Source organism: Hyla sarda, chromosome 4, assembly GCF_029499605.1.
Source record: "Hyla sarda isolate aHylSar1 chromosome 4, aHylSar1.hap1, whole genome shotgun sequence".
Lineage (NCBI taxonomy): Eukaryota > Metazoa > Chordata > Amphibia > Anura > Hylidae > Hyla > Hyla sarda.
This window is the reverse complement of record NC_079192.1, coordinates 221,687,104-221,714,861: the sequence shown is the minus strand read 5'-3', so window position 1 is coordinate 221,714,861 and position 27,758 is coordinate 221,687,104. Positions and strand designations below refer to the sequence as shown.

The window sequence follows — 27,758 nt, the reverse complement described above, 5'->3', positions numbered from 1 at the left end:
TCCTTCAGTGATTCTAATTAGCAGGGCAGAACTGTTACCCTTTCTCACTTGTGCGTTTTATTTTTCAGACTGCCTGCACCAAGAGTTATTGGGATGGATTCCAGTGGTCTCACTCCAATTCACCAACATACATATCTTCCAGTTTGGGTATAAGGAAAGGTCTATCAGTTAAGGTTGGTAGGCAGACAAGCCACTGGGGACTGCCCCAATGACTTGTGGTTCAGGCAGCCTGATAGTGATGAAAATGCTCCACCCATTTTTACCAAAACTGCTGATGGCCCTATACAGATGTTGGGGGACGGGGTGGAACTATGGGACGGATGTCTTGGTCAAAATCTAGAGGCCGCTTTCACTATGGAAAGTGTCAAGGAGGCAGGTTCTTCTAGTTTGGTGAACATGGCTCCCTGTATTGGGTTTCTCTCAGCTATGGAAGGACAAGGAAAGCTTTATATACCTAACAAGATCCTGCATTCCCATGGTGACTGCCAGGAGATAAAACAAGCTGCATGACCAAGACATCAAATATCATTACACTCCCCTACACCTGTCTCATCACATCAGATGCCATCGTCAAAACTATACAAGATCCCAGATCAAGCTGTTGGCTACATGACAGCTGGCACCCACAAGTAATCATTGCAATGTATTTTTATGGCAGTGAAGAGTGCAACTGCAGCAACACAATAGTAAATCGCTGGTAGACTACCAGCAAGAAGAAACTAATACGACTGAAGGAAACTTACTGATCCAAGAATATGTGCTCCCAACAATCGATCAGTTGACTTGTGACTAAGGATTTTCACCAAGCCATCTGTATCTGCATTTGTTTTAGCCCTGCTGTTGGCAGCAAATGGAAACTTCCCAACTTTGTATTCCACACCCTGTACAAATAAAAGGTAATGTTTTATTAATGCACAGAGTTTGTCTACCGAAAAACAAAACATTTTTCAAAGATTTTGAATGAGAGAATGGGGGGAGGGGCATCTGTTGTGTTAGATGAATTTTCTAATGAAAAGCTGATTACAGGGTGTCCTGCTTCTGATATAAAAGATAAGCTGTGGGGGCACACAGAAGCACCTATTTACTTTCCGTGCAGCACTAACATAGGGTAAAAGTAGTATTGCCCATTTAAAAGAGCCAGTGAAGACCCTAAAGTGAGACATGCTCCACTCCCCTGTCCATTAACTCAGACAAACCACTAAGACAGTAAGACTGCATTTACGACAATACCTCTTCTTTTAACTGCTCTTCAGATTTTCCAATCCAAGCAACCTCAGGGTGAGTGTAGATCACAGATGGCACACAGTTATAGTCAATGTGGACTGCTCCACCAGCCATCCCTTCAACACAGATTATGCCTTCATCTTCAGCTTTATGGGCCAACATTGGGCCAGCGATTACATCACCAATCGCATATATACTGTTAGAAAGAAGATCAATAACTTAAGTTACAGGCAATGAACTGTAAGCCCTAGTTTGAAACATGTTTAAAGTTGAAACCTGTTAAAGTGTACCTATCATGATGAGCCGCGGCAGAATATGTTTAAACATCCCAGGCAATCTCATAGCTGGAGACATCCCCCGAGGCTCATCACATCCCAGGACGTTCAAACATATCACGCTGAAGCTCATTGTCGGTGTGCCCATTTAACATTACCCCTTAACAACGCAGGACGTATATTTACGTCCTGCGCCGACTCCCGCGATATGAAGCGGGATCGCGCCGCGATCCCGCATCATATCGCGTCGGTCCCGGCGCTCATCAGTGGCCGGGACCCGCGGCTAATACCACACATCGCCGATCGCGGCGATGTGCGGTATTAACCCTTTAGAAGCGGCGGTCAAAGCTGACCGCCGCTTCTAAAGCGGAAGTGGCCCGGCTGCTCAGTCGGGCTGTTCGGGACCGCCGCGGTGAAATCGCGGCGTCCCGAACAGCTGGCAGGACACCGGGAGGGCCCTTACCTGCCTTCTCGGTGTCCGATCGGCGAATGACTGCTCCGTGCCTGAGATCCAGGCAGGAGCAGTCAAGTGCCGATAACACTGATCACAGGCGTGTTAATACACGCCCGTGATCAGCATAGGAGATCAGTGTGTGCAGTGTTATAGGTCCCTATGGGACCTATAACACTGCAAAAAAATGTAAAAAAAAAAGTGTTAATAAAGGTCATTTAACCCCTTTCCTAATAAAAGTTTGAATCACCCCCCTTTTCCCTTAAAAAAAATAAAACAGTGTAAAAAAATAAATAAAAATAAACATATGTGGTATCGCCGCGTGCGTAAATGTCCGAACTATAAAAATGCATCATTAATTAAACCGTACGGTCAATGGCGTACGCGCAAAAAAATTCCAAAGTCACGCATTTCTGGTCACTTTTTATACCATTAAAAAATGAATAAAAAGTGATCAAAAAGTCCGATCAAAACAAAAATCATACCGATAAAAACTTCAGATCATGGCGCAAAAAATGAGTCCGCCCTCTACGTGGAAAAATAAAAAAGTTATAGGGGTCAGAAGATGACATTTTTAAACGTATAAATTTTCCTGTATGTAGTTATGATTTTTTCCAGAAGTGCGACAAAATCAAACCTATATAAGTAGGGTATCATTTTAACCGTATGACCTACAGAATAATGATATTGTGTAATTTTTACCGACATATGCACTGCGTAGAAACGGAAGCCCCCAAAAGTTACAAAATGGCATTTTTTCTTCGATTTTGTCGCACAGTGATTTTTTTTTCCGTTTCGCCGTGCATTTTTGGGTAAAATGACTAATGTCACAACAAAGTAGAATTGGCGACGCAAAAAATAAGCCATAATATGGATTTTTAGGTGGAAAATTGAAAGGGTTATGATTTTTAAAAGGTAAGGAGGAAAAAACGAAAGTGCAAAAATGGAAAAACCCTGAGTCCTTAAGGGGTTAAGCTAATGATTATGTTACTTTTCCATGTGATACAAAAGGTAAAGATAGGAAGTGGCTCAGTGTTTTTAGGGGGGGGGGTGCAGGTTTTTAATTTCCATTATTGAATACAAAGCCAGAAACTGATCATAATTAAAGGACAGGTAGAAATGGAAAGAATGAGGCTTCTACTCTTTTCAAACCCGCTTCTGGTAATTGGAATTAAAATCCAGAACATGTGAACACATCCTTACTAAATGTAATGTACGTGATAAATTCAGTAGATTAAAAATTGTATTATAATCACACATTGACAAGCCTAAGTGGAAGTTAGGGATGTCCCGATACTGATATCTGTATCGGGGCCGATACTGTCCAATTGTATGGTATCGGGGACTCGTTTAATGTCCCCGATACCATGCCCGATACCTGCTGCTGCTCTGCTGCCCCGTTCTCCCATCCTCCCGTCCACATCATAGTGTTCCATGGAGTAGCATGTGACACACACGTCACTCCGCCGCCTCCTCCCCTGCGCCCAGTGTAACGCTACAGAGGAAGTGGAGTGACGTATATGTCACATGCTCCTCCATAGGACGCCATGATGCAGACCGGAGGACGGGGCAGTGGAGCGGCAGCACCCGACAGAGGACAGCTGCAGGTGAGCTGTCTGCAAGGAGAGGGGCTGCTACTAATGTCTAAACGGGGGGCCCTGCTGCTGTCTAAAGGGGGGGGGGGCCCTGCTGCTGTTTAAATGGGGTCCCACTGTCTAACGGGGGGCTGCTACTTATGTCTACAGGGGGGTGGGCCTGCAGTCTACAAGGGGGGCTGCTGTCTACAAGGGGGCTGCTGTTAATGTCTGCAAGGGTATACTACCTACTATTAAAGGCAATCTTACAGCAGAGTCACCTGCACTAACTTGAATTTATATGTAGATAGTGCAGGTGACCCGGTTTCTACCGCTGCTCACCATGTGGTCATCGGTCTCACCGCCAATGCAAAGTCCCTGTTCTGTCCAATGGAGAAAAGAGATCTTGGCTCATACTACAGCAGCCGCCTCCATTGTACACAACAAGGACCCCACATATACAGTAAGCAGCGGCAGAAACCGGGTCACCCTGGTGTCAGATTCACTTTAAAATATAAGTACTCGTACTTGGTATCGGTGAGTACTAAAATTAAAGTATCGGTACAGGTACTTGTCTTAAAAAAAATGGTATCGGGACATCCCTAGTGGAAATGTGCAGAAAACTGCAACTTGACCCCTTTCAATACTGTTGTCTCAAAAACATTGCTTTTTGGTTCAGTCTTAAGTAATGAAAATACAATTTTGATATAATCCAAGCTAACAATCATACCATATTGTAAAGCATAAAAATCCATACAAGCCAACAAAAATATTAGAAAACACAAATCTCCCTTTATACAGCAATCGTTTAGACAATGCTTAAGCCTTGAAATAGGCTCTGTAAGTGAGCGCTGATCTACAAAAATGGACGCTTGTTTACAGGGCGGCTCAGGCTATATAATATGGCCCTTAGCTTACAGCTTAATGGTAGGGTCACACAACATATACACCGTGTATTTTTTGCTGGGCAGCAGGAAATATGCTGCATATTATTCTATGAGCAGCCCTGTGTGCGCAGTGAGGTTTGGAGGCGGACATCTCATCAAAGTCATGTTTAAACCTCACTGCACACACAGCGCTACTGCCATGTAGCCCTCTGTGTCTGCTCATAGGAGAATACCCAGTGTATTTACAACTGCGCAGAGGATTTCGCGCAGCATGACCCTACCCCTAAAGGAAACTCATATTTTATGTAAACAGCAGAGCTATTTACTTTGTTTAACCCAAACAGTGGAAATACATAGGTGCATACAGTTTTCAGACTGGTTTAGCCAGATTTCATGTCTGACCAAAATAACAGCATGAAATGAACAGATCATTTTGTTTACACCATGCACATTTAGGGTATGTTCATATATGCATATTTTCTCCTGCAAATTTGCTGTAGCAGATTTTGCTACCCATCGAAGTCAATGGGCAGCAAAACCTGCAGCAAAAATACGAATGTGTGAAAGTACCCATACAGTTCCAAATATACTGCTACCGGTTGCTTTGTGGTGTGTAATTAATAATAATAATAATAATAAGTGCATAAAGAAAAGGTCAAGACAACATGCTTTTAACAAATGTTTTGTAAAAGTTTAATACAACACCTTTTAACCCATGAAAATCGAAAAATGAAGTTTTAACTAAATCATGCTCCCTCCCACCCGATTCTTCCAATATCTATTAGGTTATTGCAATATAGTGAAATAATATCGATTTGTATAGCAAATTGAGCACAGATTTCTGGAACTCCTTGGCTACATATATATTTTCATACTTATTGCCTCCAATTCTTGTTTCTATTGTTTTACTTACTTCGGGATTTTTGTCTGGAATCTAGTGTTGACTGGAATCCTCCCCCTGTTATCGAGCTCAATTCCAAACTCTTGCAAACCAAGGTTTTGAGTGAAGGGACGACGGCCAATGCACACAAGTAATACATCACAGATTATTACTTCGGCCTTCCCACCAGCTGCTGCTTCAATACTGTCAACATAATTGATAATTCAGAAGTCATAATACATTTCATTTGTCTTATGTAACACCGATAAAAGGGCATTACTTATTAAGAAACTGTTGGAAAAAACTGTTTAGGCATAGCTTATGTCTGTTAGTAAAAGGTTTCCTTAAAGCAGGCCTGTCATTAGGTTTTAAGTTCATTAACTCCTCCAGCACTGTCAAAGTTTAAATGGGCACTGTCAGATATAAAAACTTTTGATATGTTATAAAGCATTGCAAAACAATATGTTTTGCAATTGCTTTCATCAGAAATTTAGAATTTCATGTAGAAAAAGCCAGTCAAAAAACTGGCCACTAGGGGGTTCCTCCTGCCTTCTGGGACACATACCAGTCTGCTATGTCCTGCTCATCGCCTACAATTTCAGGGACGATTTCCTTGACTGACAGCAGGTCCAGCGCTGCTGCGCTCGCTCCCGGCCCTCTCACTGCCTGTGTCAGCACGTGGCCGCCAGGAGCAGCACGCGCACATACATCAGGCACATGACCAGCATCAGAAGCACCCTCCCAAGACCAGGAAAGTTGTTGGTATGTGTATGTTGTTGGGCTGCAACGGCTAGGCTGCATGCCGCAGCCTCTGTTCAAGTTCCTGTCCCACCCTCCGCTGACCCACTGCTCACCAACACACCTGCGGCTGCTGCTTCTCCCCTCCCCAGCACACTTCAAACTGTAACATTTTATCTATGTGTGTGATTGTGTGTATGTAGCAGAGATGAGTGTGTTTGAAGCAGAGTTGAGTGTGTGTATTGTAGCAGAGCAGAGTGTGTGTTTGCAGCAGTGTTGAGTGTGTTATGTGTGTATGTAGCAGAGCTGAGTGTGTGTATGCAGCAGAGTTGAGTGTGTTATGTGTGTATGTAGCAGTGCTGAGTGTGTGTATGTAGCAGAGCTGAGTGTGTGTATGTAGCAGAGTTGAGTACGTATGTAGCAGAGCTGTGTGTGTGTGTGTATCTATGTAGCAGAGTTGTGTGTGTGTAGAAGAGTCGAGTATGTGTATGCAGCAGAGTTGAGTGTGTTTCCTGTGTATGTAGCAGAGCTGAGTGTGTAAGTGTGTGTATGTAGCAACTCCCAACATGCCAAGTTTTGCAACACTTGGAGGCATTCTGGTTGGTAAACACTGATATAGAGGTAAGGGGACAGATTGTTCAGCAAAATTACTAATTTTTTCAACCCAGACATTGCTTATATATACACATTATATACATATACACACACACATATACACTGCTATACCCATGGGGGCATGTGCAGAGAATTGCACCCTTGTTTCTGTTCTACAGACGCTAGGATGCAATGCTCTGTACATACCCCCATGGGTAAAGCAGTGTGTATGTATTACATATACACTACTGTACTACAGACATGGGTCTGGTGCAATGCTCTGCAGTCTGCACATACCCCCCATGTGTATATAAGTGCTATATAAAAAGTGTAAAGTAAAAAATAAAATGTAAATAAACTGTCCCCCCAATAAAAAATTAGCTCCCCTTTTCCTACTGCTATACAAAAAAAGTTTAAAAAAAATTGTTTACATATCTGATACTGCCGCATGGGTAACTGTCTGGACTATTAAAATATTAGTAAAATCATTAAAATTTTATTTTAATAGTTCAGATAGTTACCCATGTGGCAATATCAAATTTACACTGGTTTCTGTACAGGATCATTAATAATGATCCTGTACAGCAACCGGCGTAAACATAAAAAAAATCCAAAATTGCTGCTGTTTGGTCACATCACATGCTAGAAACTTAATATGGCCATTGTACATCATTTTTCAAATAGAATCAGCTGAATCCCTTTTTTTGGCATTTTGACATTTTTTCCGTTTAATCGATTAAATAATCGGCAACTAATCGATTATTAAAATAATTGTTAGCTGCAGTGTTGCAGGGCTGATCTGATCTACGCTTTAAACATATATGTAAATGAGGCTTTGGAGCCCACTGGGTGTTCCCCTTAGCTGCTAGAGCCCAGCACAGTACAGCCCCTTCACCAGTGGGTCAGACTTTGCTTGGCTTTAGTAGCTGGGGAAGAAACACCCAGTGGGCACCAAAGCCCAATCTGCATATATTTTTAAGCTCTGATATCTCCAAGCTGGAGGGGTGAAATAACTAATGAAACGTATGAACGGAGAGAGGGTCAAAAGCCCTATATAGCCATGACCTTTATACTTTAAAAACCTAAAACTCAGTAGTGGCATATCAGGGACTGTCTGAATTCACCTTATGTGAACAGAATAATATAAACAGGATAATGTGAACAGGTTCCCATGTTACTCGATATAAAAATACTAGCACTAGCACCTAATGCTTTATCCTAAGCGATCCTGTTATGTTTGTTTAGATGAATGTACTTTTAGCATTTTACAACATATTATAAAGCAATATTGAGGGCATACCATAGCAACAAACCACACTTACGAAACATCAATTTTCCCATCTGCTCTCCTAGTCGCACCAGTGACTTTTGTGTTCAGCTTAAATTTCAAGCCCTGTTTTTGAAGGATTCTCTGGAAATTTTTGGAAATTTCCATGTCAATTCCTATTCCACCAACATGTCCCAAAAATTCAACTGCTGTAACATCTGCTCCTAAACGTTGCCACACAGATCCCTGGAAAAAACAGATGATCAGTAATGAATGTTATCAGTTACAATTACAACAAGATAGTTCTAATAGGCTGCAGGAAAAGTCGACTTGTCAGATGACAGACAAGTAGCATGGAGTATATAAACCTTAACTCCTTAGGCTAGGTCCACACTGCGGAATCTCCGGGCATAAAATTTCCGGACGGAGATTACGAGTTCGGCCAGCGAAGACTGAATCAGTTGCCGCTAGGACCATGCAGACACTGCTGTCTCCAATAGACTGCAATGTGTTCGGCAAGTATTTCGCCTGAAGAATGAGTAACGCCATTCTTCAGGCAGAAGTTTTCAAGTGGATTTTCCGTTCACAAATTCCGAAGTGTGAATTTGGGAACAGAAATCCCTTCACTATACTATACATTTTAGTAAGCAGAATTTCTAACTGCAATTTCAAAGCGGAATTGCAGGCGGAAATTCCGTGGTGTGAACCTAGCCTTAAGGACACAGAACGTACCTGTACATCCTGCACCCGCTCACTATCTATAACGCGTCATAGCAGGTCGGGACCAGCCTCTAACAACAGCTGGGACCCGTGGCTAATAGCGGGCATCACCAATCGGGGTGACACGCGCTATTAACCCTTTAGACGTGGAGATTTCCGTGTCTAAAGTTACAAAAATGCACTCCCGACAGCTCGGTTGGGCTGATCGGGACCACCACGGTGAAACCGCGGTGTCCCGATCAGCTAGGGCGCATGAGAAGGGTCCCTTACCTGCCTCCTCAGTTTCCGATCGTCAAATGACTGCGCCGTGCCTGAGATCCAGGCAGGAGCAGTCAAGCGGTGATAACACTGATCAAGGCTATGCTATGGCATAGCATTGATCAGTGTGAGAGATTAGTATGGGGGCTAGAACACTGCAAAAAAAAAAAAGTGGAAAAAAAAAAATGAAATAAAAAAAATAAGGTTTAAGATGATTTAACCCCTCTCCTAATAAAAGCTTGAATTACCCCCTTTTCAAAAGAAAAACAAAAACAACAAATAAAAAACATTTGTGGTATCGCCACGTGCGTAAATGTACAAACTATAAAAATATATAATTAAACCGCACGGTCAATGGCGTACGCGCAAAAAAAATAGCGTATTTTTGGTCACTTTTTATACCATAGAAAATGTATAAAAGCGATCAAAACGTCTGATCAAAACAAAAAAGGTGCTTGTCATGGCGCAAAAAATGAGCCCTTCTACCGCCCCGTACGCGGAAAAATTAAAAAAGTTATAGGGGTCGGAAGATGACAATTTTAAACGTATAAATTTTCGTGCATGTAGTTATGATTTTTTCCAGAAGAAAGACAAAATCAAACCTAAGTAGGGTATCATTTTAATCATATGGATCTACATAATAAATAGATGGTGTCTTTTTTTACCGAAAAACGTACTGCGTAGAATCTGAAGCTCCCAAAAATTACAACACGGCTTTTTCCAATTTTACCCCACAAATATTTATTTTCTGGTTTCGCCGTAAATTTTGAGGTGAAATAAATGATGTCATTACAAAGTACAATTGGTGGGGCAAAAAATAAGCCCTCTTATGAGTCTGTAGGTGCAAAATTGAAAGCATTATGATATTTAGAAGGTGATGAGGAAAAAACGAAAAAGCAAAAGGGGAAAAACCTGTGGTCCTTAAGGGGTTAAATGGTCACTGTAACTGAAAAATTTTTGACATGTCAAAAGTTTGGATCGACAGGGGTCTATGAATGTTCAAACTTCCAGCGAGAGACACTCGCAATGAAAGTCTATAGAGTGTGTCTCAATCACATGACAAAGCAGAAAGAGAAGGGCGAGGCAGTGCAGACTTCTCCTGCATCGCTCTCCTGAACACTTAAACCACTGCTAATCCAAACTTTTGACTTGTCGCTAGGACAAGTCAAAAGTTTTTCCAAATGACAGGTGCTCTTTAAACAAAACCTCCTATATCTATTGCTATTATGTCACAATTATGTAAAATAAAGTATTTCTGTACATAAAAAAAAAAGAACCCATTCAACGCACCAGTTCCACACCAATGACGCCACCACCAATGACCACCATCTTCTCGGGCACTTTCTTCAGGGATAATGCACCAGTGGATGATACTACCGTTTCTTCATCAATCTGTAATGAAACAGCACAAGTTAGATAAATAGTCACATAAATAAGACTTTCTGATCAGATTTACATGTTAAAATGGTAATACCTCAATTCCTGGAAAAGGAGTAACCTCAGATCCAGTCGCTATGAGGATGTTCTTTGTATTGATGACTTGAGTGCTGCCATCTGCCTTTGTTGCAGTTACTTGATTTTTTCCTGTGATTTTTCCAAAGCCTGGAACATGTGCAACCTGCACAAAATAAACTACCGATGAGCATGTAAATGTGCATGTAACACAGGACATGTCCATACAATATGTGTATACAATATAAAGTCACAGCTCAATTAGGCAAAGAAGACATTTGTGTAGCAGTCAGCAGTGCTGTCAGGATAAACTCATGTTAGGTACAAGGGAAACAGATTATGAAATAGTCCCAAATTAATGGTGGATGAGCAAAAAGGAGATTTTTTAACACTTAACGTAAAATCTCTTTCTCGAGGGATCAATTGGGGGACACATACCATGGGTGTATGCTGCTGTCTCTAGGAGGTATGACACTATGGCAACAAAAAAAGTCGGCTCCTCCCAGCAGGATATACCCACCTCCAGGCCCTCAGCTAATCAGTTTTAGTACCAGAGCAATAGGAGAGGACCGACAGGTCACGAATTGTCCGAGAACCAGAAGAAAAATTATAACTGAACATACCCTTGGACAGAGAACCAGAGGAACCCAAAAGGGCGGGATCTGTGTCCCCCAATGGATCCTTCGAGAAAGAGATTTTACGGTGTTAAAAAATCTCCTTCTCTCTATCGGCTCCATTGGGGGACACTGACCATGGGATGTACCAAAGCCGTCCCTTGGGTGGGCAGATAGTCAGCAGACGGCTGTTCCACTGCCACTTGCAGCACTTTACGGCCTAGACTAGCATCAACCGATGCGAAGGTATGAACCCTGTAGAACCTCGAGAAAGTGTGCAAAGACGACCAAGTAGCCGCCTTGCAAATCTGCGAGGCCGAGGCCTTGTTCTGGAGAGCCCAGGATGCCCCAACAGAACGGGTAGAATGAGCCACAACGCTGAAGGGAGGAATCTTCCCCCTACAGCGATAGGCTTCCGAAATAGCAGACCAGATCCACCGAGAAATGGTGGCCTTGGAAGCAGGTTGTCCCTTGCGACGAAAAAAGGACGAAAAAAGAATCATACTGACAAAACGAAGAAGTGAGAGAGGTAAGACCTAACAGCCTGAACCACATCCCGTTCGTGGAGTAAATGCTCCTTAGGATGAGAAGGAGCGGGACAAAAGTACAGAAGAACAATGTCCTCATTGAGATGAAAAGCCGAAACAACCTTAGGCAAAAAGGAAGGATCTGGCCGGAAGACAACCTTGTCCTGGTGAAGCACCAGAAACTGAGAACGGCAGGAGAGAGCTGCCAATTCAGACACTCTCCGAATGGAGGTGATAGCAACAAGAAACGCCACTTTCCAAGAAAGGAGGCGCAGGGACACCTCCCTAAGGGGTTCAAAAGGTTCACCTTGGAGGACCCCCAGAACTAGATTCAAGTCCCAAGGGGAGAAGGTGACCGATAAGGAGGGGCAGCATGCGCCACTCCTTGAAGGAAGGTCCGGACATGAGAATTAGAAGCCAGAGGACGCTGGAAAAGAATAGAAAGGGCCGAAACCTGACCCTTAAGGGAACCGAGAGACAACCCCAGTTCCAATCCCGACTGCAAGAAAGAGAGAAGACGGGGAACAGAAAAAGTAACAGGAGACAAGATCGGAGCTTCACACCAACGTAAATAAGACCGCCAGGTACGGTGGTAAATTTTTGCCGAGGAGGGCTTACGAGCCCTGAGCATGGTGCAAATGACTTGGGAAGAGAAACCGCGGGCTCTCAAAACCGCGGTCTCAAATGCCACGCCGTCAAATGCAGCGACTGTAAATTGGGGTGGCAAAGAGGACCCTGAGACAGCAGGTCCGAACGAAGTGGAAGGCGCAGTGGAGTGTTGTCCAGGAGCCTGACCACGTCGGCGTACCACGACCTTCAGGGCCAATCCAGAGCTATCAGTATGGCGGGAACGTCCTCCGCTTTGAGCTTCCTCAGAACCCTGGGAAGGAGCGGAAGGGTAGGAAACAGATAGGGCAGAGCAAACCCCGCCCAAGGAATCACAAGGGCGTCCACAGCTAGCGCCAGGGGGGGTCCCGGGACTTCGACACAAATGGAAGGATCTTCAGATTGTGCTGAGACGCAAAGAGGTCCACGTCTGGAATGCCCCAGAGGTCGCAGATCTGCGCGAAGACCTCTGGATGTAGGGACCACTCGCCAGGGTCGGCTGAGGACCGGCTGAGGAAGTCCGCTTCCCAGTTGAGCACACCCGGAATGTGAATCAACGAAATGGCCGGAACCTTGTTTTCCGCCCAGATGACAATCTTTGTCACCTCGGCCATGGCTGCCGAGCTGCGAGTGCTGCCTTGCCGATTTATGTACACCACGGCCGTGGCGTTGTCCGACTGAAGCAGGGACTCCCAATGAAGAAGAATCGCCCTCAGTTCCAAGATGCTTATCGGAAGAAGGGCTTCCCGGGGAGACCAGTCCCTGAACACACCGCCCCAGCCCGACAGACTGGCATCCGTTGTAACCACCTGCCAGTGGAGGGAAAGAAATGATCACCCCTGAAGAAGGGGGGGGGCGGAGCCACCAGAGCAGAGACTGACGGATCCAACGATGGAGAGCTATCTTGCGATCGAGAGACAGAGGAGATCTGTCCCATCGAGAGAGAATCGCCAGTTGAAGGGAGCGGTAATGAAACTGGGCAAAAGGTACGGCCTCCATGGCCGCTACCATCCGACCCAAGACTTCCATGCAAACGCGGATGGAAACTGGGACCTGGGCCCGAAGGGAGCGGACTCCTGACAGGAGAGTCAGATGTTTGTCTGGCAGAAGGCAAACCCAGGCAGAGGCCGTGTTGAATTGAAGTCCCAGGAAGATCAGAGACTGGGTGGGAGAGAGGACAGACTTGTCCCGGTTGACCATAACCCTGAAGCGATCCAGGGTCTGGAGGGTGACATCCACATTCACCAGGGTCTGGACTCTGGTGGGAGCCTTGATGAGAATGTCGTCCAGGTAAGGGATCACTGAGACTCCTCTCGACCGCAACAGGGCAATCACTGGCACAAGGATCTTGGTAAAGACCCGAGAAGCAGTGGCCAGACCAAAGGGGAGGGCTATGAATTGAAAATGCCCCTCCGGAACCGCAAAGCGGAGGTACCGTTGATGGCCGGGAAATATTGGAACATGGAGGTAGGCATCTTTGATGTCTACCGAAAAAAATAAATTCCCCTTGTTCCATGGATGCCACTACCGAACGGAGGGATTCCATTCAGAAGTGGCGGATGAGAAGATGATGGTTGAGATGCTTGAGGTCCAGGATTGGCCGTACAGAACCGCCCTTCTTGGGAACCACAAAAAGATTGGAATAGAAACCCCGAAAACGTTCCCTTGGAGGAACAGGGACAATAACTCCCTGGAGAAGCAGGGACCGGAGAGCCTCTCAAAACTGCTTCGCCAGAGAAGGAGACCGGGGGGCCCCGGGACTGAAAAAAAACAATCACTCGGGAGGGAGGCAAATTCTATTCGGTATCCGTTGGACACCACGCCCCTGACCCAAGAGTCCTGAATGTGTGTGGTTTAGAGGTCTCGAAAAAGTAAGACAACCTCCCACCCGAGAAAAATCTGCGGGTGGGGGCATCACTTCATGCGGAAGTGGGTTTGCGGTTGCCCGATTTGGCCACAAAACGGCCGAACGGTTGGTGTCCGACTTCCAAGACGGGGGCGCCCGGAACGAGGGAGCCTTCTTGTCCCGCGAAGGCGCCTGCCCAGACCCCTTATTGGGGCCAAAAGTCCGAAAGGACCGAAAAGGAAGAGGACTTCCTCTGGGAAGTAGAGCGAGCCTTATTTTGAGGCAATAAGGAACTCTTACCCCCCGTCGCCTCAGAGATAATCTCGTCAAGGCGCTTGCAAAAAAGACGAGCACCAGTAAAAGGAAGCTCGGCGAGAGACCTTTTGGAAGCGGCATCCACATCCCAAGTCTTAAGCCACATGGAACGGCGGAGGGCCGCCAGGTGACCCACAGCAAAGGCAGTACAACGGCTGACTGCATGGAAGCTGTGCACAGAAAGTCCCCAGCTTCAGAGCATTGGAGAACCAAAGCAGACAGATCCTCTGGGGGGGATCCCGCCTGGATACCCTGACGGAGTGCACCACACCGATAGGGCCTTGGACACCCAAGCCGAAGCAATGGTGGGAAGCAGAAAAGAGCCTGCTGCTTCAGAGGCAAACTTCGCTAAGGACTCCACCTTCTTGTCCGTCAAATCCTTGAAAGCAGCCGCATCTGCTAGCGGCAGTGTAGTAGCCTTAGAGAGGCAGGAAATTGGTGGATCCACCGAGGGAGGGGAAACCACCTTAGAGACAAAGGTCCTTGTCGAATGGGTAACGCACCTGAACCTTCTTCATTCCCGGGAACCTCTTGTCTGGATGTTTCCATGCAGATTCCAGAAGGGTGTCAAATTCAGCGTGAGAGCTCCTCTAAGTGAAAGGTGTCTCTTATGGCCGCAACCAATGAGTTCACCGTTTCAACTGTATCCGAGCAGTCCTCCGAGTCAGATGCAAATTCGAAAGCCTCATCCGCCAGTTCACCAGGAGAATGTGAATGAGTGGAGGCAGCCCTGGAGGGGGGCGACCCTGACCGGGTATGCGGCTCTGGTGAGGCAGAGCGGCGACTCCGGGAACATCCTCTGGAAAAAAGCGACGTTTGTGACCAGATGACACGAGGGGGCGGGACCCACGAGGGGAGCACCCACGTCTACCTGAAGACTCAATGGAAGAGTCAGAAGATGAAGAAGAAGCTAGTACGCTTGTGAGAGCGTTGAGTATGTTGAGAAGAGGAGCGGGGCCCTTTAGAGGGTAGGCGCAGGGCAGACCTCTTCAAGGCAGACACCACGTCACAGGAGGCCTCAGCCACCGAACGGGAGACTTGAGTCAAGTCAGCCATATACTGGGATAGGGAAGAAATCCAGGCAGGAGGGGCGGCCGAATCCACCGAAACAGCATCCGGGGGTACCAGGGGGTCTGGGGCAGATGAGGAGCAGGCAGAGCAAGTGGGTTCAGCAGAAGCAGGCATTTTGGAATTACAGTTCTTACAGACAAAATAGGAAACTAATGCTCCAGTTGTCTGTTTAGAGGGAGGAACAGTTCTGGGTACGGACATAATGAAAAAATAACTCTCTCACCCGAGTCTGTGTCCCCTGTGGCAGCTGCTGTGAGGAGAACTCCGCTCTGTGTAGATAGAGAGGGAGAAACAGTCCAGCCAACAGCCAGAGAGGGGCGTGCCTGGAGCAGGGGCACTGTCTGATTGGCCTCTGCCAATGAAAATCGTGCGCACGGCGCTGATTGGAGGACGATTTGTGCCTCCAGTAAGCTCCGGCGGCCCTGTGGGCGGAGCTATGGCGCCCCGGCCGCCGAAATGCCGAAGAACAATAGTAATGGCGCCCGCTCCTTGCCCCGAGCGCACGTCAGCCGCATATGCGCCCGCGGGGAAGTGAGCGGGCGATACACATATTTGCCGGCAGCAGTCTGCTGCCGAAAGCGAAAGTCAGCGCTTCATGTGCCCAAACAGTACAAGCGCCGCGGCTGTCAGCCACATAGTAAGCACCAGGTGCATAATAATAAAGTGCACGGAAAGTCTCGACAGCTCCACTCTCCCACACCTGCGCTCGGACAGGCCAGCAGCGCACCTGGCCCAATGTGAATGGATTACTTTATTATTATGCAAACGAAAAGTAGAAATGTCCAGCGCTTTTAGATGCAAAATTCTTCGGCTTTATTAAGTCATAAAAACATACAGCATAGGGACAATAACGCCGACGCGTTTCGGATCTGTACGATCCTTAGTCATGGCATTAACAAGATGTCAGGATCACATACCGTATTTATCGGCGGATAACACGCACTTTTTAGGCTAAAATTTTTGCGTGTTATGCGTGTTATACGACGATAAGCCGCTGCAGTTCAATGATTTAAAGCGGGCGCTTTAAATCAATGAACTGCAGCGGCTTTGCAGGTGCAGAGACCTGCCGTCGCTGCCGGCTTCTCTGCCCCTGCCTGTCCAGGGGTCTAGAGCCCTGCTGCCGGCCCTTCTCTCCCCCTGGCTATCGGTGCCGCTGCCCGTATCGGTGCCGATAGCCAGGGGGAGAGAAGCGGAGCCGGCAATGTGGCAGCGGCGCCGACAGACAGGGGGAGAGAAGGGGCAGCGGCACCCATTGCCTCCCCCATCCCCGGTTGTATAATTACCTGTTGCCGGGGTCGGGTCCACGCTGCTTCAGGCCTCCGGTGTGCGTCCCATGCGTCGTTGCTATGCACTGCATGGCACAATGACGTCACTCGTCATTGCGCCTAGCCGTGCAGTGCATAGCAACGACGCAGGGGATGCACACCGGAGGCTTGAAGCAGCGCGGACCCGACCCCGGCAACAGGTAATTATACAACCGGGGATGGGGGAGGCAATGGTGCCGCTGCCCCTTCTCTCCCCCTGTCTGTCGGCGCCGCTGCCACATTGCCGGCGCCGCTTCGCTGCCACATTGCGGGCGCTTTAAATCAATGAACTGCAGCGGCTTTGCAGGTGCAGAGACCTGCCGTCGCTGCCGGCTTCTCTGCCCCTGCCTGTCCAGGGGTCTAGAGCCCTGCTGCCGGCCCTTCTCTCCCCCTGGCTATCGGTGCCGCTGCCCGTATCTGTGCCGTTAGCCAGGGGGAGAGAAGCGGCGCCAGCAATGTGGCAGTGGCGCCGACAGACAGGGGGAGAGAAGGGGCAGCGGCACCCATTGCCTCCCCCATCCCCGGTTGTATAATTACCTGTTGCCGGGGTCGGCTCCACGCTGCTTCAAGCCTCCGGTGTGCGTCCCATGCGTCGTTGCTATGCACTGCATGGCACAATGATGTCACTCGTCATTGCGCCTCACCGTGCAGTGCATAGCAACGACGCAGGGGATGCACACCGGAGGCTTGAAGCAGCGTGGACCCGACCCCGGCAACAGGGAATTATACAACCGGGGAGGGGGAGGCAACGGGGCAGCGGCGCCACTTCTCTCCCCCTGGCTATCGGCGCCGGCACCGATAGTCAGAGGGAGAGAACGGGCAGTGGCGCAGATAGCCAGCAGGAGAGAAGCCGCGGCAGCAGGGCTCTAGAGCCCAGGAAAGGCAGGGGGAGAGCAGTGGGCAGCGACGGCCTCTCTTCCCCCTGCCTTTCCTGGGGGTGTATCGGGGTATACGCATGCACACACACGCACCCCCATTTTACCAAGGATATTTGGGTAAAAAACTTTTTTCAACCAAATATCCTTGGTAAAGTGAGGGTGCGTGTTATAGGCCGGTGCGTGGTATAACCCGATAAATACGGTATATATAGTAGTTTCTTAACCCCTTCAGGACGGAGCCCATTTTGGCCTTAAGGACCGGAGCGTTTTTTGCACATCTGACCACTGTCACTTTAAACATTAATAACTCTGGAATGCTTTTAGTTATCATTCTGATTCCGAGATTGTTTTTTCGTGACATATTCTACTTTAACATAGTGGTAAATTTTTGTCGATACTTGCATTCTTTCTTGGTGAAAAATCCGTAAATTTGATGAAAAATTTGAAAATTTTGCATTTTTCTAACTTTGAAGCTTTCTGCTTGTAAGGAAAATGGATATTACGAATACATTTTTTTTTGGTTCACATATACAATATGTCTACTTTATGTTTGCATCATAAAATTTATGAGTTTTTACTTTTGGAAGACACCAGAGGGCTTCAACGGTCAGCAGCAATTTTCCGATTTTTCACAAAATTTTCAAACTCACTATTTTTCAGGGACCAGTTCAGGTTTGAAGTGGATTTGAAGGGTCTTCATATTAGAAATACCCCATAAATGACCCCATTATAAAAACTGCACCCCCCAAAGTATTCAAAATGACATTCAGTAAGTGTTTTAACCCTTTAGGTGTTTCACACGAATAGCAGCAAAGTGAAGGAGAAAATTCACAATCTTCATTTTTTACACTCACATGTTCTTGTAGACCCAATTTTTGAATTTTTACAAGGGGTAAAAGGACAAAATTTTTACTTGTATTTGTAGCCCAATCTCTCTCGAGTAAGCACATACCTCATATGTCTATGTAAAGTGTTCGGCGGGCGCAGTAGAGGGCTCAGAAGTGAAGGAGCGACAAGGGGATTTTGGAGAGTACGTTTTTCGGAAATGGTTTTTGGGGGGCATGTTGCATTTAGGAAGCCCTTATGGTGCCAGAACAGCAAAAAAAAACACATGGCATACCATTTTGGAAACTAGACCCCTCGGGGAATGTAACATGGGATAAAGTGAACCTTAATACCCCACAGGTGTTTCACGACTTTTGCAAATGTAAAAAAAAAATAATTTTTACCTAAAATGCTTGTTTTCCCAAAAATTAAAAATTAATTTTTAAAAAGGGTAATAGCAGAAAATACCCCTAAACATTTGAAGCCCAATTTCTCCTGATTAAGAAAACACCCCATATGAGGGTGAAAAGTGCTCTGCTGGCGCACTACAGGTCTCGGAAGAGAAGGAGTCACATTTGGCTTTTTGAAAGCAAATTTTTCTCTGGGGGCATGCCGCATTTAGGAAGCTCCTATGGTGCCAGGACAGCAAAAAAAAACACCACATGGCATTATATTTTGGAAACTAGACCCCTCGGGGAACGTAACAAGGGGTTTCACGACTTTTGCATATGTAAAAAAAAAATTTTTTTTTTAACCTAAAATGCTTGTTTACCCAAAAATTTTACATTTTTAAAATGGGTAAAAGCAGAAAACACCCCCCAAAATTTGTAACACAATTTCTCCCGAGTACGGCGATACCCCATATGTGACCCTAAACTGTTGCCTTGAAATACGACAGGGCTCCAAAGTGAGAGAGTGCCATGCGCATTTGAGGCCTGAATTAGGGACTTGCATAGGGGTGGACATAGGGGAATTCTACGCCAGTGATTCCCAAACAGGGTGCCTCCAGCTGTTGCAAAACTCCCAGCATGCCTGGACAGTCAACGGCTGTCCGACAATACTGGGAGCTGGAGGCTCCGTTCTGGAAACAATGGCGTACCAGACGTTTTTCATTTTTATTGGGGAGGGGAGGGGGGTTGTATAGGGGTATGTGTATACGTAGTGTTTTTTACTTTTTATTAAATTTTTTGTGTTAGTGTAGTGTTTTTAGGGTACAGTTGCACAGGCGGGGGTTCACAGTAGTTTCTCGCTGGCAGTTTGAGCTGCAGCAGAAAGTTTGCGGCAGCTCAAACTTGCAGCCAGATACTTACTGTAATCCTCCGCCCATGTGAGTGTACCCTGTACGTTCACATTGGGGGGGGGGGACATCCAGCTGTTGCATAACTACAACTCCCAGCATGCCCGTTGGCTGTCTGTGACTGCTGAGAGTTGTAGTTTTGCAACAACTGTAGGCACACTGGTTATGTATCACTGAGTTTGTGACCTAACTCAGTGTTTCACAACCAGTGTGCCTCCAGCTGTTGCAAAACTACAACTCCCAGCATGTACGGTGCATGGTGTACGGTGACTGCTGAGAGTTGTAGTTTGCAACAGCTGGAGGCACACAGGTCGTGAAACACTGAGTTAGGTAAAAAAAAAAAAAACTCTGCTTCACAACCAGTGTGCCTTCAGCTGTTGCAAAACTACAACTCTCAGCAGTCACCGACAGCCAACGGGCATGCTGGGAGTTGTAGTTATGCAACCAGCAGATGCACCACTACAACTCCCAGCATGCACTTTAGCTGTTTGTGCAAGCTGGGAGTTGTAGTTATAGCTGAAGGTACACTTTTCCATAGAAAAAATGTGCCTCCAGCTGTTGCAAAACCATAAGTCCCAGCATGCCCATAAGGGAATGCTGGGAGTTGTGGTGGTCTGCCTCCTGCTGTTGCATAACTACAGCTCCCAGCATGCCCTTTTTGCATGCTGGGAGCTGTTGCTAAGCAACAGCAGGAGGCTGTCACTCACCTTCAACGATCCAGCCGCATGAGGTCAGTCCCGCCGCTGCTCCTGGGGCCCCGATCCCAACATTCACACCGGGGATCGGGGTCCCCAGCACCCGGGGTGCACGTCCCGCACCCGCTCACGTCCTCCGGAAGAGGGTCGGAGCGGGTGCGGGAGTGACACCCGCAGCAGGCGCCCTGATTGGTCGGCCGGTAATCCTGCCGACAAATCAGGGCGATCGTGAGGTGGCACCAGTGCCACCTCACCCCTGCAAGCTCTGGCTGTTCGGGGCCGTCAGAGACGGCCCCGAACAGCCAGTAATTCCGGGTCACCGGGTCACTGGAGACCCGATTGACCCGGAATCGCCGCAGATCGCTGGACTGAATTGTCCAGCGATCTGCGGCGATCGCCGACATGGGGGGGCATAATGACCCCCCTGGGCGATATGCCGGGATGCCTGCTGAACGATTTCAGCAGGCATCCGGCTCCGGTCCCCAACCGGCTAGCGGTGGGGGCCGGAATTCCCAGGGGCGCATGGATACGCCCTCGGTCCTTAAGGACTCGGGATGCAGGGCGTATCCATACGCCCTATGTCCTGAAGAGGTTAAATCACATGACCACATGACATCATACATAAAAACAGGTAATATTAAAAACCTGGACATACCGCTGGAAGTGGACGGCTCAAAGTAAGCTCCGGAAAAGGATTAACAAAATACATAATCACAAGGCAAGTTATTATATATGCACAATAAATACAATGTAAGAGATGAGGTTGCAACAGTGTACAACAAAAAATATAAATAAATATATGTCCACATTTTAATTTAATATGTGCAAATGAGATCATGTCTTTGATTAATTCCGTTCGGTTCTCTGGTGTTCAGTACAAAAATCCAATAGGTTTCTCTATTGAATAACATCCTTTTCATGTCTCCTCCTCTTGCATTTCTAAACACCCTCTCTATAGCATTAACGCACAGTGTGGATGAGTTCCTATTGTAAATAGATCTGAAATGTCTAGATAGGGCTGATACATTGACATTATCATTACTTATATCTGAAATATGTCTACGAATGCGTGTTTTGAGTGTATTTGTTGTACAGCCTACATACTGTATATGACACTGAGTGCATGAGGCTAAGTATAAAACATAAGATGTGTTGCAATTGACATAAGTTTTATTATAATATATTTTCCCTGTATTGTATGATTGGAAGAAATTTAATCTATTAATAAACTTACATGTTATGCATTGTGCATGTCCGCATCTCCACGTCCCTGGATGATTTAACCAAGTTTTGGAATTTTCTTTTTCCTTTTCCAAAAATAAGCTTGGAGATAACATTGATCCTAGTGATGGGCCACGTCTCGATACTATTTTCACTTTTGTTTTATTGATTTCAGAGAGAGCAGGATCATTCTCCAGCACTGGAAGAAACGTATTAATAATATTTTTTATCATATTGAATTGTTTACTAAACCCCGTGACAAATACGGGCAAGTTGTTATTCCGGTGCTGGGAATTTTTCCTACTTCTATTGCTCTTTTTCAATAGAGTACTTTGTTCTAGTTTTTTACTTTTGTTGTATGCATTTTCTAGTACGCTATCACTATAACCCCTCTGCTTTAACCTTTCATGTAAGAGGAGGGACTCCTGCTCAAATGTGGACTCCTCAGAGCAATTCAGTCTTAGACGAACCCACTCCCCATACGGAATATTATTAACTACGTGACGGGGATGGCATGAATCTGCTTTAAGCATGGTATTCCCTGCCGTATCATTTCTATATGGATGAATCACTACCCCAGACCTATTAGAATCTCTACCAGCACATAGTTCTATGTCTAGGAAAGGAAGCTTATTTTTTGAAAAACTTGCAGTAAATTTTAAATTAAGGGGATTTTCATTTATGTAAGTCACAAAATTCCAGAACTCCTCCTCAGTACCCCTCCACACCATGGCAAGATCATCTATATACCGTCCAATGTATTTTATGGAAGATTTGCCTTGTGATTATGTATTTTGTTAATCCTTTTCCGGAGCTTACTTTGAGCCGTCCACTTCCAGCGTTATCTCCAGGTTTTTAAGATTACCTGTTTTTATGTATGATGTCATGTGGTCATGTGATTTAAGAAACTACTATATATATGTGATCCTGACATATTGATAATGCCATGACTAAGGATCGTACAGATCCGAAACGCGTCGGCGTTCTTGTCCCTATGCTGTATGTTTTTATGATTGAATAAAGTCAAAGAATTTTGCATCAAAGCGCTGGACATTTCTACTTTTCGTTTGCATAATAATAAAGTAATCCATTCATTCCCAATATGCCACTGCTCGCCCCAGAATAAAAGATAGAGCCCCCAACACAGGCCAGCCCCTTGGACCCTGAAAGGTGGGCCAAAAAATGAGGGTCTCCAGAGGTTGCAAGTCAGCACCTAAAGGGAGAAGAATATATACTCACCTCAGTCAGAAGAACTTACCTAATGGCGTCTTCTGTGAGGTCTTCAGTCAGCTTTCTGTTACCTGCATCACGCTGAGCTACCATGTGCGAGCGAGGCGAGCAGGGAATAGGGGGACCCGGACCCATGAGGTACAACCCCAGAGGGACCCGGACCCATGAGGTACAACCCCAGGCGCTGACCGTTGGCGATAGGGGGTGAACAGCGCATATACGCAATGCCTGTGCCCCCTCAATCGCAATGGGGAAACAGTGAGCCACAGTTCCTGAGTCCCCACCTGAAAACATGAAAGAAAACGGAATAAAAAAAAACTAACACATTCCCTAACTAGGAAAATAATAAAACAGAACACCTGGTCTGGAGAATTCCAGACCATGTCCACCTCTTTTAGACACTAAGCTAAAACTGATTAGCTCAGGGTCTGGAGGCGGGTATATCCTGCTTTGAGGAGCCGACTTTTTTTGTTGCCATAGTGTCATACCTCCTAGAGACAGCAGCATACACCCATGGTCTGTGTCCCCCAATGGAGCCAATAGAGGAGATAATATTATAGAGGAGATAATAATATATGTTATATTTACAGCAACAAACCTAAACCAGACATAGCCCAGTACTGTACAAGTTGCAAGCTAGCTTTATATCATCCATTGATCATTTATTATTGCTTTTTATGTCCACCAATATTTGGGCATACTTATTGAATAGTTTCCCTTCTACCTAACTTGAGGATATCCTGACAATACACATAAGTCCTGTCTATAATGTATTCTGGCTTTTGTCCCAAAATAGCTTGGCTTGTCAGATAACTACATTGGGTGTATGGAGCGGACACCTGACTGGGGCTCGCTCTATACCTGGAAAATCCCAAAATCCCACCTGATTTCAGTAGCTGGGGGAAGGGTAAAGGGATTTCGTTGCTATTAACCCTTTACCCTTGTCACTGTCAAAGTTGACAGCATCATTTAAATGCATGTCAAAGCAGTTGGTGGTGGTACAGTGGGTCAGATCTCCTGGCCCCAATGCTACTGCGGTCAGGAGATCTGTTGTCCTAAAAGCAGGCAGTAAGCAGTGCATTGATCTGTAGGAGGTATCTAATATATAATTTTTTTTTTTTACCCCTATATAAATTAACTCCTTTCATTATAACAGTTCAAATCACCTTTTTATTCCCCAATGTTCAAATGAAAAAAAGGTAAACAAAAAAAACATACAACTGTATTTGGTAACACCATGTGCAGAATTGTGTTTTTGTTATAAAAAAAAAAATAATATAAACTGAAAAAAAGGCTAAAAAGCTGTCAAAAAGTCTGATCAATAACAAAATGGTAACGATAAACTACATATCATAGTGGAATAAAATGAGTTCTAAAATACCAGTCATACGGTAAAAATAAAACATTCTTAAAGTCAGAAAATGTCAATTAAAAAAAAAATCTAAAAAGTTTAGAATTTTTCAAAAGTAATAAAACATGATGGAAACAAAGTGGATATTGTTGTAATCGTAACAAATCAAGATAACATGTGAGCAGCGTAATACTTTTTTTGGTTTCGGAGTACCGTATATACTCGAGTATAAGCCGACCCGAGTATAAGCCGAGACCCCTAATTTCAACCCAAAATCCCAGGAAAAGTTATTGACTCGAGTATAAGCCTAGGGTGGGAAATACCTCATCCCCCCCTGTCATCATCCAGACCCGTCATTAACATCCTCATCATCCCCTTGTCATCATCCCACACATCCCCCCTTCATCATCCCACACATCCCCCCTTCATCATCCCCTTGTCATCATCCCACACATCCCCCCTTCATCATCCCCTTGTCATCATCCCACACATCCCCCCTTCATCATCCCCTTGTCATCATCCCACACATCCCCTTATCCCACACATCCCCCCTTCATCATCCCCTTGTCATCATCCCACACATCCCCTTATCCCACACATCCCCCCTTCATCATCCCCTTGTCATCATCCCACACATCCCCCCTTCATCATCCCCTTGTCATCATCCCACACATCCCCTTATCATCCCACACATCCCCCCTTCATCATCCCCTTGTAATCATCCCACACCCCCCCCCTTCATCATCCCCACCCCCCTTCATCATCCCCACACCCCCCCCCCCTTCATCATCCTCTTCTCATCATTCGCCCTCAGTGGTCTTCAACCTGCGGACCTCCAGAGGTTTCAAAACTACAACTCCCAGCAAGCCCGGGCAGCCATCGGCTGTCCGGGCTTGCTGGGAGTTGTAGTTTTGAAACCTCCGGAGGTCCGCAGGTTGAAGACCACTGCGGCCTTCAACATCATCCAGCCCCCTCTCACCCCCTTTAGTTCTGAGTACTCACCTCCGCTCGGCACTGGTCCGGTCCTGCAGGGCTGTCCGGTAAGGAGGTGGTCCGGTGAGGAGGTGGTCCGGGCTGCTATCTTCATCGGGGGCGCCTCTTCTCCGCGCTTCCGGCCCGGAATAGAGCCGTTGCCTAGACAACGACGTATCTGCGTCGTTGTCAAGGCAACGTGACTATTCTGAGGCCGGGCCCGAAGCGCTTAGAAGAGGCCTCCCCGGTGAAGATAGCAGCCCGGACCACCTCCTCACCGGACCACCTCCTTACCGGACAGCCCTGCAGGACCGGACCAGCGCCGAGCGGAGGTGAGTACTCAGAACTAAAGGGGGTGAGAGGGGGCTGGATGATGTTGAAGGCCGCAGTGGTCTTCAACCTGCGGACCTCCGGAGGTTTCAAAACTACAACTCCCAGCAAGCCCGGACAGCCGATGGCTGCCCTGGCTTGCTGGGAGTTGTAGTTTTGAAACCTCTGGAAGTCCGCAGGTTGAAGACCACTGCGGGTGGGGGAGTTCACTCGAGTATAAGCCGAGGGGGGTGTTTTCAGCACGAAAAATCGTGCTGAAAAACTCGGCTTATACTCGAGTATATACGGTATATGTTATGGAAAAATTAAGGAAGTCATTCTTTGTAATTACTTCAGGGATGTGGAAATCCTATAGCCCGACACCCGGGACAAGTAGTTTTGGGTGCCGGGCAGGTGAATTGTTTATAGATTTAGCCCTGTATCGGGCTAGCAGGGACAGACAGACTTCTCCCTTATTGTTTTTTAGTGTCGGTGTGAGGCGCAGGAGCCGATGGAAGTCTCCACCTCACACCGGCACTCAGAGTATATGGAGGGGGCGGCGGCCTCCAGCTGACCGCAGAGTCCCCTTATCTCCCCTTCCGGAGGATGGACGGAGCTCAGAAGACACTGCCGGTGTGAGGTGGTTTTTTGCGCCCCCGTAGATCCATGCGTCCGCTCCTCCCCCAGCTCTCCGAACATTTCCGAAGCTAGAGCTGGGGGAGGGAAGAGCAAGGGGAGAGAGAAGGTCCACGCCCCCTCCCTCATCTCCCTGAGCTCGGCTGGATTCAGATCTCTACGACACGCCCCCTCCCTGAGGACATAGATCTCCTCGGCAGGTCCCCTCCCTCATCTCCCCGAGCTGAGGACGTAAATCTCCACGGCAGGTACCTCCCTCATCTCCCCTCCCTGAGCTTGGCTGGACGCAGATCTCTACGGCACGCCCCCTCCTTGAGGACATAGATCTCCCCGAGCTGAGGACGTAGAGCAGTGCTCCCAATGAGCTCTATGTGTAAAGGGGGACATACTGCACGGGCTAAAGGGGAACATACTGTACAGGCTAAATGTCCCCCTTTAGCCCATACAGTATGTCCCCCTTTACACATAGAGCTCATTGGGAGCACTGCTCTACGTCCTCAGCTCGGGGAGATGAGGGAGGGAACCTGCCGTGGAGATTTACGTCCTCAGGGAGGGGAGATGAGGGAGGGACCTGTCGTGGCGATCTATGTCCTCAGGGAGGGGGCGTGCCGTAGAGATCTGCGTCCAGCAGCCGAGCTCAGGGAGGGGAGATGAGGGGGGGGGGGGGGCGTGAACTTTCTCCTTTGCCTTGCTCTGCCCTCCCCCAGTTTTAGCTTCGGAAATGTTCGGAGAGCTGGGGGAGGAGCGGACGCATGGATCTACGGGGGCGCAAAAAACCACCTCACACCGGGTGAGAGAAAGGACGAGCACAGCTCTATCCCTCCCCCTCCCCTGTCTCCACAGAACCTGATTCACCACGGGGAGGTTGCTTGTTTGCACGGGGAAAACACAGAGCAGGGGGGAGGGGAGAGAGGAGAGGACGGAAATCTCACCTCACACCGGCCGGGACTACAGCTCTGATGTCCACTCATGACGGCTCAGGTGAGGAGGCCGAGAATACAGGCGGCGGCAGGAAGGGTGGTTGTATATGTAGGGTGTGAGTGTATGTGTGGTGTGTATGTAATGTATGATGGGGGGGCAGCGGCAGGTGTATGTATGATGTGTGCATATGTATGGTGTATATCAGTGTTTCCCAACCAGGGTGCCTCCAGCTGTTGCAAAACTACAACTCCCAGCATGCCCTGGGCATGCTGGGAGTTGTAGTTTTGCAACAGCTGGAGGCACCCTGGTTAGGAAACATTGGTGGATATGTATGGTGTGAGTGTATGTGTGTATGATGTCTATGTGTGATGTGTATGTAATGTATGATGTGTGTATAATGTCTATGTGTGATGTGTATGTAATGTATGATGTGTGTATGATGTCTATGTGTGATGTGTATGTAATGTATGATGTGTGTATGATGTCTATGTGTGATGTGTATGTAATGTATGATGTGTGTATGATGTCTGTAATGTATAATGTGTGTATGATGTCTATGTGTGATGTGTATGTAATGTATAATGTGTGTATGATGTCTGTGTGTGATGTGTATGTAATGTATAATGTGTGTATGATGTCTGTGTGTGATGTGTATGTAATGTATTATGTGTGTATAATGTCTATGTGTGATGTGTATGTAATGTATGATGTGTGTATGATGTCTGTGTGTGTAATGTGTATGTAATGTATAATGTGTGTATGATGTGTATGTCATGTATGATGTGTGTATAATGTCTATGTGTAATGTGTATGTAATGTA

General features: G+C 46.7%; 1 protein-coding gene across 1 annotated transcript in view; it reads right to left on the bottom strand.

The window, feature by feature from the left end:
• DLD (dihydrolipoamide dehydrogenase) overlaps window positions 1-27,758 on the bottom strand; it is a 46,546-nt gene that overhangs the window by 2,626 nt on the left and 16,162 nt on the right. Inside the window, exons 7-12 of the mRNA XM_056573629.1 lie at window positions 10,343-10,486; window positions 10,159-10,260; window positions 7,946-8,136; window positions 5,325-5,495; window positions 1,231-1,420; window positions 744-881 (exon numbers count right to left, since the gene is read on the bottom strand). Coding sequence (XP_056429604.1) covers window positions 744-881; window positions 1,231-1,420; window positions 5,325-5,495; window positions 7,946-8,136; window positions 10,159-10,260; window positions 10,343-10,486 — 936 coding nt within the window. The remainder of the gene's footprint in view (window positions 1-743; window positions 882-1,230; window positions 1,421-5,324; window positions 5,496-7,945; window positions 8,137-10,158; window positions 10,261-10,342; window positions 10,487-27,758) is intronic.